The 20021-nt window shown below is 45.0% G+C and overlaps 1 protein-coding gene across 5 annotated transcripts in view; it reads right to left on the bottom strand.

The window, feature by feature from the left end:
* The window catches only part of CALN1 (calneuron 1), a 480999-nt gene that overhangs the window by 318761 nt on the left and 142217 nt on the right, over positions 1-20021 (bottom strand). For 4 of the 5 annotated variants that reach the window (XM_045204595.2, XM_045204596.2, XM_053929813.1 and 1 more), the window contains exon 2: positions 17752-17876. In XM_045204595.2, coding sequence (XP_045060530.1) covers positions 17752-17869 — 118 coding nt within the window. In that variant the 5' untranslated portion in view covers positions 17870-17876. The remainder of the gene's footprint in view (positions 1-17751; positions 17877-20021) is intronic. The other variant, XM_053929788.1, reaches the window with a different exon arrangement.

Raw genomic sequence — 20021 nt, 5'->3', positions numbered from 1 at the left:
GCATTTAATGGACTAAATTCATGTGGATTAATTGTGATGATGGAGATTTTCTGTATGTGGACTGTATCAGGGTCAGTATCCCGGCTGTGACATTGTCTATAGGTTTGCGAGATGTTAGCGCTGGGGAACCAGGTAAAGTCTACAGCTGGCTTTTCTGTTTTATTTCTTACAATTGCATGTAACTCTCAATTATCTTACAATAAGTTTGATTTAAAAGTTAATATAAACTTATAGTTTATTCAGCACCCACCTTTTCCACACACCACTCGAGACATTTACCTAGACAAGCCCCAAACCTTCCCTGATCTCCAGACGTCATTATCCAATGGCCTGTTCAGAATCGTCACCTGGATAACAAGCATCTCAGAGGTCACGCGTCCAATACTGAGCTCCTGTGCTCCCCCACCCCCACCCCCACCCCAGTGAACCTCCTCTCCATTCTTCTAGTTGATCAGGCCAAAAATTTTGAGGTCACCCCTGACTCCAGTCTTTCTCACATACTCCACATCTACCCCATCAGCAAATCTCAATAAATCCACCTCAGAACAGATCCAGAATCTGATTACTCCTCCCACCTCCGTGGCCACCAACCAGGTCTGTGGCCACCATTATCTCTCATCTAGATTAATACAATAGCCGCCCCCCACCAAACACTCCCCTTTTCAAGCTTCTGTTCTGTTCCATCGTCATACAATAAACTTTGTCTCCTGCCACAGGAGCGGAAGCCCCACGAAGGCAGGGAATTGTGCTTCATTCCATGCTGAGTCCTGGGGCTCAGAGCAGTATCTGAAACATCACAGGTACTCAATAAACATTCATGGCATGAGTGAACACATGAATGAATATTATGCCTTTGATATTTAAAAAAACACCTCTGGGTAAACATTACTGTCTCTCTTTGTTTTTACAAGTGAGGAAAACACAAGTGAGCTCAGAGAAAGACATAGGCCCTGCACAGTGTGAGGGAGGCAGGCCCCCTATTCTGAGAGCCACCTACAGGTAGTCTCTTAGCTGGGTCCTTAAGGGCAGGACCATGTCTGATGGATCTTTTTTTTTATGTATTTTGTTGTTTATGCTATTACAGTCATCCCAATTTTCCCCCTTCACCCCCTCGACCCAATGCCCCCACTCCCTCAGGCAATGCCCTCACCATTGTCGCTGTCCATGGGTCATGTGTGTGCATTCTTTGGCTGCTCCCTTCACCATCTTTCAATCAGTCTTCCCTCCCCTTGATGGATCATTTTGACTTTCATTATCTTGACCTCATGCTTGGATATTGCAGAATGCAAAGAATGCAACTTTTTATCTATTTATTAAAATGTAATTAACAACTTCCATTAGGATTTCTCATGCATGTGTTAGTGGTATGTAACTGGTAGCTTAGTTCTCACAACTTCTTCTGTGAGGAAAGGTGTGACTCCGAGATAACGACCCCTATTTTACTTAGAGACAAACTGAAGCTCCGTTTCAGCTCCTCTTTGAGGCTCCACCCGCTGTGCCACACTGCCTGACCGCAAACTAGACCAACCAACACCCAGAATACACAGGAAGCTTCTCAGCCTTCTCAGTGGCACGCTCTCTTTCTTGCCCAGTGTGCTGCGGAATCTCACTATGAGCTATTTTTTCTCATTGGGTTTCCTTAGCCTGGCAATGGACAATTTTATAGCTGTCTTCTCTACAAATACCCTTTTCTGTTTTTGTGGGGGTTTTTTCCTCAGAACTTGCTCGGAACTGGGTCAAATTTGGGAAGAATGCAAAGAGCATGATTGTGAGAATATGCTCGATTTGTCTCTGCCTGGTAATTTGTTAAGGGCATGAACATACAACATGATGTATGAGTTCCCTGCCCCGGGTCTATTGTCTGCTGTCCCCACCCCTCAGCCTCCCGAGTGACCTGGAGCATCTCAAGCACACACACAGAGTCTGTTTCTCTATGAAGACAAATGTCTTCATAGAGACACGAGTGGGCAATGCTTTCGTACCAGAAACCGTATTATAATAAAAAAACTATCATTGGAGGCTCAGAGGAAAACACGTCCCTTCTACAGCTATTTGTCTGCTTGTTTGTTTGCAGAGGGGACGGCATCTGTTCTGAGCTCACAGCTGTGACATGTGCCACAAGTCAACCTGAAGCCATTAGCACCTATCTTGACATCTTATCACACTTAAATATCCTTTAAAGAGAGATACACTAAACATATGGGTAACTTCCAAGATTTAACAACTGGTGAGGACACCATTAGTGTTGTATTAGATGGCAGATTTTATTGCCTCTATACTTCAAGAAAGACATTCCATCTTGAATAATTATTGCCTTAATCATGGGCAAACCTGGCCCTGATCACAGCTGGATGAGGAAATACACCCTAAGCCCTTTAAACCTGAGAGTACCCTCCTCTCCAGTACTCCTACCCATTTGACCTCTCTCCTGCAGCAGAACCAGCATGTTCCTGAAGTGCAAAGAAAGGAAAGGTGAAGACAACTGTGGGGTAAGGGAGGAGAGTGACTCTGTGGGGTGACAAGGAAGAAGTATGAGAAGGAGAGTGAAATAGCCTAGTATAAGTACTTGGCACAAAATAAATACTCAGGAAATGTGATCCCTCTCCCCTGAAGTCCCTGCTTACCCAGCACAATAAGGTCAGCAAAATGTTGTTGAATTCTAAGTTCATACCACCATGGTGGCATGTCGGGGTGGAAGGGCCCCTGTGGTCTGAGGACCTCCAGAGGTTCTATGGAGAAGGCTCGCAGGCAAGGCCAGAATCAGGGTTCTCGGCACCTCTGCCCTCTATACACACACACACACACACACACACACACCCCTGGAAAAGATGAAAACATGACCCAATTTCAGATTCACAGCTAAGGCTTAGTTCTTTCACTTTCAAATGAAATGGATGTTTCACACTTTCCAGTTTGGTTCAATCAACTCCTTCTCAACTGTCCAAGGCAGGAGAAAGAGAAAAGAAATTCAGGGTTTCCCTCTACTCTTACTGCTTCCCCTTGGGCTGCCAAGCAGTAAGACTAACACTCAGCCCCTACAGGGCACTCTGCCATGTGCATCATGGGCATCCTGCTACATGCTTTTCCTATGAGGTGGGTACTATACGCCCCACTTTGTGGATGAGGACACTGCGATGTGTGTTTAAAACCTGCCCAAAGGCACAGAGATGGTCAATGACAGATGCAGGATTTGCATCAAGTTCAGTCTCACTCCAGAATCCCTGGCACTCGCCACTGCAGGCAGGAAGTCCAGCTCTTCATCCATGGCCTGGGCAGTCCTATAGCAGGCGACCTTTGAAGTAAGGCAGTCTCTTTTAGGTCTATTTAGCAGAGTAAACTACAGGGTATTTAAGGGTATAGCTATGACACCCTTAAAAAGAGACTTGGCGTCATCAACAGCTAGAGCAAACTTTGAAAATCTAATATAGCCAATGAGTTTAGGCAAGTTCCTGACTCAAACAAAATTTGAAAGAAAGGGGCCCTGTCAATCAACCAAACAAATTAATTGGGCACAAAAAGGTGACCTATTTTTAATACAGAGATCTTCCTTCTGAAAGTGGATTTTAGCTTTTGAGAATATGATAACCAGGGGGACCACACGTGTAAAACACAGTTAAAGGATACAAAGACGTTTAGCTGGAGACATGGCGCCTCTCAAACCCCATCACCAGCAACCATCTGAAATCAAAGAAATGAATGCCTGATGGGCCTTGGGATTCAGTCTTTGGTCATTTCTTTTATCCATCTCTTCAATATCATGAAGATTCCAAAGTTTTATCTCCTGCCTCAATGTTCTGAGTCCCAGAATTCAATGCCCAAGGGCCCACTGGCCCTCTCCAGGGGGACAGCCTTTGGTTCTCATCACCTTCTTCCTACCCTGTTCCAACTCCTGTGTCCCTGGTCTCAGTGACTGGCACCACCTGCACCTAATTACCTAAATAGGTAGCCATGCACCAGACTCCTCTGCCACCTCACCCACCCCACATCCAGACATCAAGACCTGCTCTGGTAGAGACAGTACACCATGGAGTTAATGAAGGGCATGAACTTTGGTGTCAGAGAAAGCTGAGCATGAATCTCATCTAACAATTATTAGTTGTGTGACCTTGGGCAAGTAACATCATCCCTTTCACACTAATTCCCCTCATATGTGTAATGGTGTAATGGAGACAGCAACACCTCCCAGAGTCAACGCAGGCATTAAATTGAATAACATAAACATGGCCTGCATGGCCAAACATGTCTGCATTTTTAACTTCCCAAGCCCACTTCTCTGCCAGTTTGGGACACCTGCTAAGATTAAGCCCTCACCGTTTCTCCCCTGACTATGAGAATGGGCTCCTGATGGTGCCCCAGCCTCTAGATCCGCTCCCTCGAATCCTTTCTCCACTCCACAACCAATGCAATCTCTGTAAAGACATGTAGGGCCTCACGAGCCTGCAACAACACACCTTGTCTCATCTTCCCAGAGAAACCAAAACAAAACAAATCCTTTGTGTAGTGAGGAGTATGAGAGGCCCAGTTCACAAGGTGTAGGTCAGCAATTGGTATGACTTTTGTTCAGTCCCTTTTGTTGAACCACCGTAAGAATATGACAAAAGTTGTATCTCTTCACACCAGAAAAAAGCACTACTTATAAACACACACAATACTCAGAAATTCCAGGAGAAGCACAGGCCTCAGGTTCAAAGCACCTGACTTAGCACATTCTTTGGCTTGGCCTTTAGCAACTTCGGAGCTCTTCAGAAGCCTGTCCTCTAGGCTGACTAACCTCACTCTCTGGGGACTCAAAATTCGGAACAACATGATTCTTCATTTGCATATTCAGGGTCTTCAAAATCTAGCAAGAGAATTCAGCAGGAAGCTCAAGGCATTTTTCCCAGAAATAGATGGCACCTCTGAAAGGTTCTTAAAGAGATTAGCATAAAATTATGATCAATCATTCACCTGAAAGTCTCAGAAGTTCTTTCAGCCCCGGTAGGTGCTGGCTGAGAAACTGCATATGGCTGTTTGAAGAGAGGCCCCATGGAGGTACAGGAAACACAGTTCTCAGGTTTGTCCCCACAATTCTCCTTCCCCACCTCTCCTACTTGGACACCAGATGGCAGGGAGACTAAGCTCTCTAAAGTCTCTTACAAATTGCATGGAGGCACCAGACCAAGAATTTTAGGACTCATCCCCAGTACCATGCTTCTAGGCAGAGATGCTAGACGGCAACCCAGATGGTCCAGCTACATATCCTGAGGCCCATTTCACTGGACATCAGCAGAGCAATTACTGGCAAAGCACAGACAACTGGCACCAGCCTCACTATTCCTACACCTGAGCACACAAATGGTGACACACTCCCTAGGCCAGCATTATTTCAGGTGCTAGGGCCACTTATTTTAGCAGTTTTATGAAAAAAAGAAGGATACCTTTCTCATATTACAAAAAATACCTTAGGGTAACAAACAATTAATATTGAGGTTGATGTTTAGAGTTTAGAAGGAACATTAAAACAGAAAAAATGACCTTGAATTTTAACCAAATAAGGTCAGGGGAACCCTGAGGAAGTGGGAAGAAGCTGGGTAAGGGAACCACAGGGGACAGGGATGCTAATGTTCACAAAAGCTACAGCCCGACAAACCAATGGTCAGGGCTCTTTCATTTCCAGAAATCATCACTATTCCAAAACAGCCTCCCACTTCAGAGAGGAAGGAATGGAAATCTTCCTTCTAATGTGTTAAACTCAAAGAGCTGACAATGTCCCTTTCTGAAGGGGGTGTGAGTTCTGGTCATTGACCTGTGATTTCAGCCCCTCCCCCACTTCCCATCACCATCTTTCCTCCACCCACAATATTTCCTAAGTATTGTGGGATACATCAGGTTTTTCTTTGTTTTTACAGACATATATGGCCATGTACACTCCTCATCCTTGGGAGTATCTCAATGAGAACCTGTAAGGTTTAAATTTCTGACCATCCATGGATATTTCCCACGTCAAAGGCCAGGTCTTAAAGAATCCTTGTTCTAGGCCACAGTAGGCAAACACAAGTCCCACAGGCCAAATCCAGCCCTCCACCTTGTTTTATCCAGTCCCAGCCCGGCACCTTATTTCTACCCGGTGGCAGCACCAAGCTCTTGCTTAACTGTTAAGGAGTAGTTACATTTATACAGTCCTAAAATTGCATTCAGCCCTTGGAAGGCAACCACGAGGCTGATGTGGCCCCCGGTGAAAATGGGTTTGACACCCCTGTTCTAGTTCTCAGGACAACACAAGGTTTAGAAACCAGTGTCACTGGGTCCCTTTTCCTCTCCTTTCTTTGACAGTTTAGACCCTGACCTCCATACCAATGAGGACAGGGTTTTGGATGAAGCAAGGGGACTAGGAAAGGTGTTCTGATGAGCTTAGAGCTAAGACACAGAGAATCACTATGGAGTGTCCAGACACTTCCACTTTAATAGGCCTTTTCAATTAGGGGCACTCACATTAAGAAGTGCACCTGTCCTAACAGGACAATTGCATAATACTGACTAGTGGTTTTGCTTTTTCCTCTAAAGAGCCAACTTGCCCCAAGACTGGAGTAATAACCCTTTGTCTGGGTGTGTCTTGCCATGACAGTCATCATCATCGTCACTGTCGTCATCATAACAACCACAACAATTGCTATTACTCACACCATTATTATTTATTGGGCACTTACTATATGCCAAATATGCAATAGTAACTCCCTCTGCTTGTATTCCCTCATATTATCTCTGTAAAGTATATACTATTATCCACATTGTACATGTGAGAAAACCAAATCTCATGGAGCCCTGAAGTAGGTAACCTGGCTCTAAATGCCATGTATGATCAACCACGCTTCACTGCCATATGTATCATCCCAATTCCACTCTTGTTATAGAATGAATAATCAGGAACAATTAGCTCACTTTGCCACAAACTCCTCTTATCAGAAAACCTGGCATTCATTTATTCAACAGGTATTTCTGAGCAGTCACTATGTGCCGATGCCTTCACTATGTTTGCTCACAGGGATGAACCTGATGTACATAGGCCCCACCGTCAAGGGTAGGACTGACCAGAAGTGAAGGTTCTCCTGGAGGCCTCCAAGGTCTGTGCCATCCGGCCTTCCCTGCTGGCTCCACCCCTTGCCCTGCTGCACTTCTTCCTTTCACAGATGAATTTGAAATATAGTCTGTATATATTATAAAAATAACAAATCTCCAATGCTTTGAAATTATAGATTCATCATTCCTAATCATCTACAACACTTCCTCTTCAAAAATAGCAAGCAGGAGATTCCTAAAAGTAGAATTATAGGTAAGACACTAATTTAAATACTGGAAAATAGGGTTAGAGGTTGGATTTCTTGTCTGTGGATACATGGTTGCTCGTTTGGTAGATTTAGGTCCATGTGACAAAAAAAAGCAAAACAGAAGTTAATTTCTCTCTGTTCCACTATCTTCAGGCACCTGGGCTCCTTCTCACTCACCACCCTGTCACCCAAGGGTGACATTCCCTTGGTGTCAGGTGATGGCACTCCCATCCAGTAATAACAGGAGGATAAGAAAAAGATGCACCAAAGTGCACCAAAGTTACCCAATGTCACGGCTGCTTACATCTCATTGGCCAGAATTTACTAATATGGCCACACCTAGCTCTTAAGGAGACTGGGAAATACAGTCTTTATTTGTCCAGCTAAAACGTCTGCTACTACAAAGTTATACTGGGGAAGAGCTTCCCACCTCTGTTGCAGCTGCTCAATAGTACAACTGAGATGGGAACCCTGGCCTGAGGGACTCCAGAGACTCTACTCCCTGAAGATCACACAAGCTTTGAGGAGAGGACAAAGAGGGAAAGGAGATCAAACGTATGGTGACAAAAGGAGACTAGGCTTTGGGTGGTGACAACACATAGAGTATACAGATGTCATATTATAAGGCTATACACTTGAAATTTATATAATGTTATTAACCAGTGTTACCCTGACACACTGAATAAAAAATAAAGAAATAGGAGGAAAAAGATCAGGTAGGCTTTAATTCCTGTTTTTATAGCAATGATCACTGGCCCTCTCTTCTTCACTGCATAAAGAAACTTCTAAGTATGATTTTAGAACTTTCTATAACATTTCATTAGCTTTCAATTCAATAGCAAGGAGCAATCTCTAAGCCAATTTGTATGGTCTTTGAAGCTTTTAAAATATAACTGCTAATTCTTTGAACGCTCTTTCCTTCAAAAGATGGAGCCTAATTCCACTTACATTGAGTGTAGGCTGTGTTTAGTGACTCACTTTTAATAAATACATGTGGCAGAAGTGACAATCTGTGACATCTGAGACAAGATCATAAAATGAGTATTCATTCTAGAAAAAGCCAAATCTCAGTCCTATGGAGAGGTCCTAGTGGGAGGAACTGAGGCCTCCAGCCAAGATCCATGTGAGTGAACTTGAAATTGAATTTCCTGCCCCAGTCAAGTCTTCAGATGATTGCAGTCTCAGCAAATGTCTTAACTGCAACCTTCTGAAAGAGTTTGGGTAAGACCAGCCATCTGCACCACTCCTGAATTCCTGAGCCACAGAACTGTGAGATAATTTGTTTTTACTTTAAACCGAGAAGTTTGGAGTAATTTGTTACACAGCAATATAGCAATACAAGCCTCAGTGTAAATTCAGTGACCTTCCAGCTTGACAATTAGAGAAACTAGAAATGACCATCTTGATAGAGAACATTTGTATTTTAAATGGCTATGTCCTAGCTCATCATCTGCTTTTTAATTATTTGAAGAAGGGATTAGATGAGGTGCCCTGGATGCCACTGTGAAGAAGAAAGGCCGGTGAACAGCCCAGCTAGAACATACTGCTAACATCACATCCCTAAGTAGTCCCAGGAAACAGCTGAAGCTGCTGTTGGCCAATTACCACCAGGACCGACAACCCAGAATCAATAAAGCCGACATCAAAATAATGAGTTTTGGCAAACTCTCTTCAGCAACCAGATGAATAATGCTGAACAATTCTACTCAACAGGTCAACCTATTGAATTACCTGAGGAAGTGCTGTGGGGCTTAACTACTTTAGATCTATTAGGATGCACTTCTGCTGAAAGTGGAAGGTTCCACAGGAACAATTTTGAAGTTACTTTATGATTGAAATGAGTGGTTGGTATCTCCTGTTCCTCAAATATCCCACGTCAAGTTCATGCTTTATGATGCAGGTTCTTAAACTTTCATGCAAGATATCACTTCTTCCCGCTTTCTCAAGCAGGGCTCTTAGGAGTAGGAATCAGAGAAGCATGTTCTACAGCATACTTAGAATCATCTAATGGGAAGGCTTTTTAGACTACAATCTTCCCTGTCTCTCTGCAGCTGGAGAGTCTAAGATTAGCACTTCATCCTTCATTGACAACCACCACTATGAGAAGCCACTACTACAAGCAGAAATAGGTTAAAAAAATGCTTTTATATTAGGTATTTTTATTATGGGCCAAGGACACCTATTTAAGACATAAATGAGAAGACTATTCTTTTAATGGGACACATTTTGGCTTTCATTGGAATAATGAAACTCATGTTACTATCCTGCCCCAGCCGATTAAAAGCCTGGAGCCAAATGCAATGCTTATCCACATGTATTTGTTTTAGAGACTGTCATAATTTTTCTTCCTCTTTACATGTGGGTTTTTATTTTTTACTTCTATTCTGACAGCCTTTGCAGTTCATATTTCTTCTTTCATCACACAATGTCTCGATCACTTTGGGAAGCAGATAGCATATAGATTATAAATGAATAAAATGAAAGTGGCAGGGATGGTACCCAGTCTTCCTTCCTGGCCACAGCTATCAAAATATATTTTTCAAACAAGATGCAGAAAATTACAAAAAGATTTAGACAAATGTCCCTTTAAGCAGTGGGCCCTTGGAAGCAGCTACCATCAGAGAAGTCCCTCTGTACTCTGCTAACAGAGCTTCATAACTCTCCACACAACAATTCTCTCTCAAAGCTCAAAGGCAAGTCAAGCCCCCAGGAGGAAAGTACCCACACAGATAAAAGACCCAGGTTGTAAGGCTAATTCCCAGCCTGGGAGCAGAGCTGCGTATCTGGAATTCCTACCCTGGTTGGATAATGGGGTTCATTGTGTAGGTTTTATTGCCTCCTCTAGAGGAGTGAACTTTGAGCCACCAGCTTTCTCATATAAGGGTCATGAGCTTCTCTTCTTGTGACAGTAATGTTTCTGCCTCCTTAAAACCCCTCCTGAAGAGGCTACAGTAGGAAGCGTCTCATAAAATGCAAGTAGGGTATGCCTCCAGTTTTCTTCATCAACAGCAAAAGTAAAGGAGAGAAAAAAGGAGGTGAGGGAGTCTTCTTTACAAGAAAATACACGATGGACCGGGTGGGTGGGGGTGGGGCAGGACCATTCAGAAGGTCTGGCACAGGAGCCAGCCCCCTTCCAGCATGAACTTATGCCCAGCCCCAGCCCTCCCAGGTTGCAGGGCATCTCTGCTCCCAGTGAGGAGCACACTGGGCTCACACAGAGCTTTAAAAATATCTCTCCACCCACAGGAAGTTTGACTAATCAGCCAAGTTCTCACCCATGTGTCACAGTGGTGGCAGTGATATGCGTGATAGAGGCAGAGGGTGCAGGGAAGGCACAAAGGGTCTTGTCTCATCTAGCAGGCGGGAGGATTCAGAGCATAAAAGTTAAAAGGCATGAGCTCTGATGACAGGTGGCAGTTTGCATTCCAGATCCAACACGCGCTAGTGACGCTACTAGGTGATTTAACCTCTCCATTTTCCACATTTGCAAAAATAGGGTTAATAATACTCCCTGCATCATAAGATTATTGAAAGGGTTAAATAAGTTAATTCATATAATGTACTTTGAACAGTTCTTAGTACGTAATAAGCACTCAGCTATGATGATGATGATACTGATGATGATGATGATGATGATGACAATTTTGAAACTTAAAGGATGAATATGTGTTTCCCATGTAGACAGATCATTCCCAACAGAAGCTGTACAACCAAAGAACCGAACAAAATCTATAAAGCCTCTGTTTTCAGGTACTATCCAACAGGCAGTACAAGACTGTAATTGCGGGGAGATGGGAAATGCACAGGGCAAGCCCGTGTTCACCCTGGCTCTCTGCCTGGGGACAACTGCCCAATGACAACTCATACTTTGGGATAGTTGAAGGGGCTGGAATCTGTGGGGTAAGGCAGCAGAGAGAAGAAAACTATGCAGAGAGGGGCTCCAGAAGCCCATGTGTGGGTTTTGTATGCATAGTTGGCTGAAGGCTGGGCTATATAAGTTGAGATTAAACCAGACTACCAGGAAGCAGCTGCTATGAGTTTGAGAAGAGAAAACAGGTACTAGAATTTAAGCAGCCCTAGGAGATGTCTGAAAAACCTCATTAACACCCTTGGGCATGCAGCTGAGACACTAGAAAGGTCACATGGTAAGAGTAAGGACCACACTATAGAGGCCTACTTTAGACTCACCCTAACCAAACCCTGACCAAACCCTGACCAGATCCACAAGAAAGGCAGAGCTTAGAGGCTGAAGTTCAAGGAGCTTGGGAGCCACCTTGGGATTTCCACAGATCTACCTTAACAAAGCATAAAACCAAACCCACACACACTTATGGTTGTCAGTGAGTAACTAAGGTAGTAGAGCAAAAATCAGCCCTCTTCAGAGGAAGAAAACAGAACACAGAGTCTCTATAATATAGTATTTACAGTGTTTGGTATACAGTGTTTACCAATATTAGCAGACCTGCAAAGAAACAAGAAAAAATTCTGATCATAATCTAAAAAAAGACAATAGAAACCAATCCTAAGATGGCCTAGAACCTAGATGTTGGATATAACACATGAAGACTTTTAAGAGCTATTATAAATATAGGAAAATATGCCCAAAGAATTTTAAAACACTGTTTTAATGAGTAAACAGAGTATTTCATTAGAGAAATGGAACCTATTAAAAAAAACAAATTTTGAAAATTCTAAAACTGAAAGTATTATTTGTGTGTGTGTGTGTTGAGGGAAAGAGAGAGAAAGAAAGCAGATGCTTCCCCAGACCCGCTCTCCCCCAACCAACATACAATTGACATCCAGGTCTGTCTTCGCCAAGGGGCTTCCATTCAGAAAAACAGATACGACAGTGAACCTCGTGTTTTGAGTAAAGCAAACTAGTAATTGGTAACAAAGTTTAAAAAGCAAACAGTGCAATATTAACAATCAAATGAAAGCTATTCACTATACTTTCCAAACCTCTATGGATTTGAAAATGTTTTTAAAAGTTGAAGAAATCTTAAATATCTACATATTTATATATGAGTATTTGTAGAATATGAAGAAAAAAGTTATAGCAGAGGGAAATCTTAATGAAGTGTGTAAGTGAGGAGCAGCCCTCCGATGGATGAAATGAAACTGAACTGATTGGTGCAGGTGATATCGTGGACAGGGTACGAGGGGCTCTCCTACTAGTGACTGCCGTTGTCTAGGAAGCGGGGACCTGGCCAAAGAGAACAGCAAGGTGGTCAGGGAGGAAGGCGTACTTGTGAAATAAGTTGATCGGCAGCACTTCTCCAGTTACATGTGGGAAGTAAGAGAAAAACAGGAACCAAGGATGACTCCCAAATTACTACTGTGCTGACTGGGTATACTGTGATATAATTTCCTGGGAAAAATTCCACAGAAAGAGCAGGTTGGGAGAACAAAGGAAATCCATAGGGTTCCAGATCTTTGGAGTTTAAGAAAGTTGTGGGACATCTAGGCAGGACTATAGGTGGCAAGTCTAAAATTCAGGAGGGAGGCGGAAATTGAAGATCTTGAGGCGATCGGCACATAGACGCCCAGGGGGAGGACGGCAGTGTGTGAGGAGTGAGCAGGACGTAGGGGCACACAAGGAAGAGTGACAATAAAAAAGAGGTAGAAAAGAGGTAGGAGGAGAGCCAGCTAGTGACATGATGCCAACACAGTGACAAACTTCACAACCACAGGTGTGACAAACACGGCCCTATGCTGCAGAAGTCCAGAATAGATACTGAGTGTCCACTGGATTAGGCAAACGTGGGTCATTGAGGAACGTGGGTTGTGTGAAGCCGGGATTCTGGGACAGTCCCAATGATGTTAGCTAAATACTAAAATGCGGCTTCGTGATGGCAGGGTGGCAGACTGACACATGCACTCCCAAACTGAATGAAAATACCGCCCAAATATATGTATGAGCACATCACCAGGAATACTAATTTTGAGATATGGACACATGTCAGAGCCTAAAGAAGGTTCACTAATTGCAATGCTAATGAAACTGGAGAAACACAACTTCCACCCACCCGAGAACTACAGTGGCGCATTGCAAAGGAAGACTTTGACACCATTGTTCCCCCTTGCCAAGGACCCAGAGGCCACACTGACCAGCAGAGCAAGCAGTCACTCCCTTATTTCATAGCGACTGTTCCCATGGTGATCCCGTTCCCAAGCCAAACCCGCTTTGGCAGCACTTCTTCTCTTCTACCTGCCTCACCCCCCAGCAATCACCACACTGTTGTCCAGGTCTATGAGTCCTTTTTCTTTCTGGCAGCACCTCTTTTTTAAGCTCCTGCAAGAAACACAGCTCTGAGAGTAACTAGAGCCATGGGTTGGTGTGGTCCTTTCTGGATTATCCGCAGAGGAGATGAGAAGCAGAATGTACCTGGGATCCCTGAATGCTGGATACTAGTTTGGGAACAGGAAGGGGGGCAGGAGAGGGGAAGAGCAAAGGAGTTATATAATTTTGTGGCCCAGGGGCCAACCCAACAGGAGGGGCAGTCAAGACCCCACTTCTGCCCAGCAGCCATGGGCTAGATAGACAAATGTCTCCTAGAAACCAGACTCTCCAATCTGGCTGAAAAAGGAGAAAATGATCCCAGATTTGGGATAAAGTGAAGATAGAACAAAAAAGGTTAAAGACTCTTTATGAACATTGTTTGCTCACAGATACTGACCCTACTAAGAGCTATAATGGTTGAATTGCAAAGCAGAACAGAAAAAGCAAAAGGGACCGTATGAAAACGTCTGATGCAACATAAAGGCAGCATTAGCTGGGACACTTGAATTAAAAGTCTTTATAGGTATATATATTGTATATGTATATATACAATGTATGTATACATAACATTTATATTATATAAATCACTTGACATTTTATAATAAAGAATTTTAACAATTTTAAGTGATGGCAGACAACACAATCAGTGATGTGGAAGGTGCACTCAAGAAGAATGCTGAATGCAGAAGTGCAAACAAGAGAAAAATGATGAGAGAAGAGACACATAATGTGAACAATGAACGAAAACCTAGCATTAAAATGAGAGGCATTCCTGAAGAAGAAACAGAAAAATTACCATCAATGATGTGAGATCAAACAAACCTAAGCCCAAAGGAAGACCTGAGAAAGCAATCCCGGGCTGACACTGTTCCTGGCAAAATAACGAGAAGCGTCTACACCCTGACATTTCACAACTGCTGCGAGGAAGCCATGAGGACGGCAGACCCTAGCAGCACAGCTGCTCCGAGAAGGGAGACCACTGGGTGAAATCCTCATAGCCCCACAGCAGAAACCCAGATGTCCATCCTGAACAGAATGGCCAGGGAAATCAAGTCATACATAATGGAATATACCATACATTCATTAAAATGAATAAACTTCACACAGGTGAAATTAGTTTAAGATTAAGATGGCATCACAAGATCATTCAATAAATAGCATTTCAAAAACTGTTTTTTAAAAATTATAATTTACATGTTGAATAAAATTTCACATGGCACCCTATAAAAGTGCAAGATACTGCTAATTAATTGTGTATGTAAATGAACCCCCTGGGTAGACTGCAAACTCTTTGGGGAAGGGAAACAATATACTTACTGATTTCCTCCTCTGCCCAGAAAGCATTTGGGCAAACATTCCTGTAATGAATGAATGGGCAGGAATGAAGAAATGAAGAAATGAATGAATGAATGAATGATTGTCTCAACCGATTCATCCTGGCTGAGTTTGTTTGTTGGGTGATTTCCACCTCCAACCTGGCCCACTTGAGGCAGCTTTGCATTATTCCCCCCTGAGCTTTGTGTAAAGAAAAGAAACAGAAACTTCCCATTGTGGATGTCAGCTGGAGATGGCATGTGTGGAGACGGGCTCTTGTCATGCCTGTTCTCAGAGGGACCCACCCATGGACTGGGCCCCTTTGACCCTTACATTGAAGCAGAGGCCCACTGCTGTACAGGGTGAGGAGCAGGGAGCAGGGAGTGAAGATGGAACCCAACTAAAGTCTGCTTCCAAGGTCGACGGACCACAAAGGATGCTTCGCCAGTGTCCATGACATCAACTCCCTGTGCAACACCACAAGACCTCTGAGGATAAATGGGTGGCCTTGAACGGCAGGACTTTAAGACTCAACTTGGCATGAGGCAGCCCCAAGAGAACAGCAAACAGGCACAGCCTTGGAAACCTTAGCTTTCCAAAGCACCAACATGCAGTCCTCTGAACTGATCCACACCGGCTGGTTTTCAGACCCTGTCCACCTGCTGTAAACTCAGCACACATCTGCACAGCCCTGCCCCGAGCCCCACAATGCTAGTAAGAAAGCAGGAGCAGTCCTAAGTCAGGAGTCACCTTGGCAAAAAAAATAAAGAAGTAGAAGTCTTCCGTCAGAAAATAAACAGCCCCTCACCCGGCCGAGAGCCAGGATTACCCTCCTGAGGGACAAATACAGCATCTTCACCAGTCACCCTCGGGCCATAAAGTCCTGCCTCATTCCACCAAGCCCCCCCTGTCCCCCCACCACAAAGCTTCACTGATTAGCCTGCCCACCTAGGCTTGAGGACTGTTCAAGTCACTCCCTGCTCATCTCACCTGCTAAGAAGGCAAATTTCAGCCCTGCTCAGCTGCCTGGACCTGGGTAAAACAGCTGGTGAACTCTGATGTTTGCCCAACAACAGGGACGGTGTTTCAGCCAGGTGCCAGAAGTAGGGAGAAGGGCCGAACTCTAGCCAGCCATCCTCTTGAAAAGCTGTGTGCCCCAGAGGTGGCCCAGATTAAACAGGGAGGAGAAAAAAGCCAAGCCATTGCTCTGAGAAGTCTTGGAGAAATCGTCTCTTTATTATTATTTATGGCAAAGTTGGGAGGGAGGAGGGAAGAGAAAGGCAGATGGAAAGCGGGATATGGGAAAGCCATAGATGATTTTCAACCTTCATTTGATGAGTGATCTCAGCCTCTTCGAGAGTTGATGGTCCTCAGGGCCTCCATTCAGCACACAGGGGACTCCTGCTAACTGGTAAACCCAGGGGACCTACACAACACAGGTGCAAACCCACCAAATCAATGCACCACCTGCCCTATTCTCCACTGGGGGATGGGAAAGCGTGAGCCTCACCTCTCCTGCCAAACATGGCCAGCCCAGCCTCAGCCTTCTTTGTGGTCACCAGGACGGGTCACTTCAGAGGCAGTTAGGGCTCTCTTGCATTCGTCTGTGTCCTGTGTCTAACTGTTCTCTGGCCAGCTGAAGGCCAGGATATCTGAGGGTCCTGCTATCCTCTCTGGCCACCAGTCTGCCAGACCACAGTGAGCAGCAGCTGGCCCTAAGGACCCCGGCCTTGCTCACATCATTCCCACTTCCCCTGACATTGTAGCCTCTCCTCTGGACCTAGCCCACCAGCCTCTGCCACTCACTCTTGTAAATAAGCAAGCCTTTAGACAAGCATGCCCACAAAATAAACAAGGACAGAAAAAGCTACGGACAGCCCTGCCCTCTGCTTCCCTCATCTCCTGCCCATCGTGAAGCTAATTCAGCCTCCCTGGCCCAGAGTTGAATCTGCCCACCTTGCCCATGTGAGAGATGTGCACCTAGAAAGCGTACTCGTTCGGATCATTACACTTAAAAGCAAAGCTGTGAGCCATCTGGGGTTAATTTTGACTTCTCTCTTTTAGAAAGTAAATTTAGACTTCATGTGTTAAAATGTGTTATAGGGAACACAGCGTTCCAAAACACTAGGGAAAACTGGTTCTGGTTTGGCCTCAGCAGATGTGGCACCTAGGCAAACATCTGGCTGAATCAACCTAATTCTCTATTCTAGAAAAAATTCCTTCTTCCTTGTCTTAGTTTTTTTTTTTTACTGGGGGTTGGTTTACCAGTGGGGGTACAATGGGGAGCTGTCCCAGGACAAATTTAGTCATTGTGTTCTCAGGTTTTTCCCGTCCCTAATCCTGCCCTGAACACCAAGGGCTACACTGTGTTATGAAGGAACAGAGGCAATAAAAATAATTGCTGTCCATTCCTACCTCGACACAGCTTCCAGATGGTTCTGATCTGGGCAGGATTCAAAGCACCATGGCCACAAGTCAAGAGATAGTCATTAGCAGGGCTTAACCCTCCCCCACAGCTGAGCACCATCGTAAATGACAATATGGACACAGGACAACACCATTGGTGATAAAGCTTCCATAAACTGGAAAATACACCTGGGGAGTTGAAGGCCGTCCTCCCAGTCAGTATCCAAGGAAACAGAAATCGCCACCACAGATTTTTCAGGCTACAAGGTCTATCCCACACAAAGAAGTCGTTCAGGCAGAATTTATCTCTGAACTCCTTCCCGTCACACCACAGTTAAGACTTGGCCACAACTGGTGGCCAGAGCCTGGCACTTTCCCCTTAGATGTGCAATAGCCACAAATGGCTCTCTTGGGTGGCTAAGCTCCCAGACAGGGCGGGCTCCTTACCATCGAGCTCCTCCACGGAGATATTAGCAAGCTGCTCGCTGTCGCTGCCAGCAGAGAGAGAGCGGTTGAGGTAATTCCCCTTGTACAACAGGCCAGCGGTCACATGGTGGAAAGGCATCTTCTCCCTGTCCATGAGAGAAGAGAGGCGAAGAGAAAAAGACATCGTCATTCATTCCTCCTTCCCTTCCTTGGAGGACCACCCCTGTCTTCAGATGGCCAGTGTTCTCCTTTAAATAATAACATTTCTAGAGGAAAGTCACAAAATTCCAGGGTGCCCATGGCCTGCACAATTCCCAAAGGATCTCAAGTTCTGTCCCTTCCTTCATTTTATGTCATCTTTCCCGTTTACTTATGAATTTGAACCTGTTGTCCTTGCAGGCTGTGGGACACCATGCAATCATCAGGCTGCCTCTTCATGTGCATAGGAATGTACTCCTCTCCTTGGCCTGATAAACTCTGTCCCAGTTCTCATAGGAAAGGACTGCACAGCCCAGAAACATTGGGCTGCCCGGGGACCAGGCATCTTGGCTGTGAACCTACAAAGATCCAAGTGTTTCACTTTTCCCAGGCAAAGCAGGTGTTCCACTCACACAGCACTCAAAGCAGGAAGGAAAAGCCAGGCACTAAGTATTGATAAATATGCAGAACAGTCTGCGTTTCTGAGAAGCAGTTCCCACGCCTGTCCAGGTTGTACCAGTGGCTTATGAGCACACCCCTGAGGCCCCTGTCACACGTGCCCCACTGTAAAGGTGAATGACACCTCACGGGGTCCCAGAGCTAAGCAGCTTCCAGCATCCTCTCAGGAAATTAAAGCATCCCCTTGCCCAGACTAGCAAACTCTCCAGCCAAAGCTCCTCTGCCCAGATGGCCAGCACTGGGCCTCAGAAGTTTCCAGCAGTGCAAGGCAGGCCAGAGGCTGCAGGCTAAGGGAAAGGGGAGGGAAAGGGATGTGGTAAGAAGAATGAAAGAGCAGGTACAGAGAAAAAAGAGGAAAGGCAGTTAGAAAGAAGGGCCCTCCCCAGCAGAAAGAGAACGGCTCTCTGTTACAGTGAGCGAGCCCCTGAGCATCTCAGGTTCCACGTCCCCACCTGGAAACAGGTGCAGAGGATTGACAAGCAGCTGAGCAGAGTTAGGGAATAGGTAGGAAGAATAGGGAGTCAATTACAGGGCGTGGGTAAAGAACATCTTCTTAACAGAGCTCCCAGAAGGTGAACTGGGCAGCACTGGAAGGAGTCCCCCGGCCACTGGGGGCATTCAAGCAGATGGCGAGGGCCTCCCTGCCAGAAGCTCTGTGGAAGAGAGATGGACCCTGTGCACTCTCCCCACACACCTATCATTCTCCATGTAAGTCGTTTACAGAGGCCCCTCCAACATTAAGCTTGTGTCTGCAGGATAAGCTGGAGTGGACTGCTGAGTAACAAGGTATACATTACAAGAAGACAGCCAACAGAAGGCCAGTCTCTGAGAATGACTGTTCAGAACACCCAAACCTTGCTAACCCTCAAACCTCACTGAGAAAAATAATCCAATGGTGGCAATGGTCCGTGTTCATGGGACGCTGGAGCTGGCATGCACTCGGGGGTAGGGGCCTCCTGTCTTCTTTTCCCTGGGACACCACTGAGTGACAGGCACAGCTCCACTCCAGAGAGTGGGGGCACTCCCCCACTCTCCGCAGTCTAGAGCACACATCAGCCATGTCCTTGTTGGGGCCCAGAGCCACTGACTTAGAGATCAACCAATGAGACTCCTAAAAGTTACAGTGCTGGTCCAAGAGCACAAAACTGGTTAGTGCAAAAATCCTTTCTAGAACACAAGCCTTCTAAGTGGCTGCTTCGACTAAGCAGCCGCAGCTGAGCCAAGACATTTCCATCCGGATGTCAAACTCTCATTTTAAACTCAAGATGTCTAAAAATGAATTAATTATCTTCCTAAAAAATAGGCCACACTTCCTGATTTCTCTATTTCTATCAAAGGTACTTTTCATTCATTATAACAACTGGGGCAACTCTCACAAATGTTCTGGGCCCCGAAAAGTAAAACAGACACATGGCTGAAGGCAGAGCCAGCCGCAGCCTCCAAACCATCCTAACTCCCCACGGCCCACAAAACACACATGCACAGGCCCATCGTAAACGGCAGGATGTTAGTCACAAAGTGCACACACATTTGCCAATTATAAGATGTACGTGTTCGGTTAATTATAAGTAAGACTTCCCCCTCTCAAGCCAAATCTGTCCTTTACACACAAATAGAAAACAAGAATATTTTTC

The sequence above is a fragment of the Desmodus rotundus genome, chromosome 1 (genome assembly GCF_022682495.2).
Source record: "Desmodus rotundus isolate HL8 chromosome 1, HLdesRot8A.1, whole genome shotgun sequence".
Lineage (NCBI taxonomy): Eukaryota > Metazoa > Chordata > Mammalia > Chiroptera > Phyllostomidae > Desmodus > Desmodus rotundus.
The sequence above is the reverse complement of the archived record's forward strand: the minus strand, read 5'-3'. Positions and strand labels throughout refer to the sequence as shown.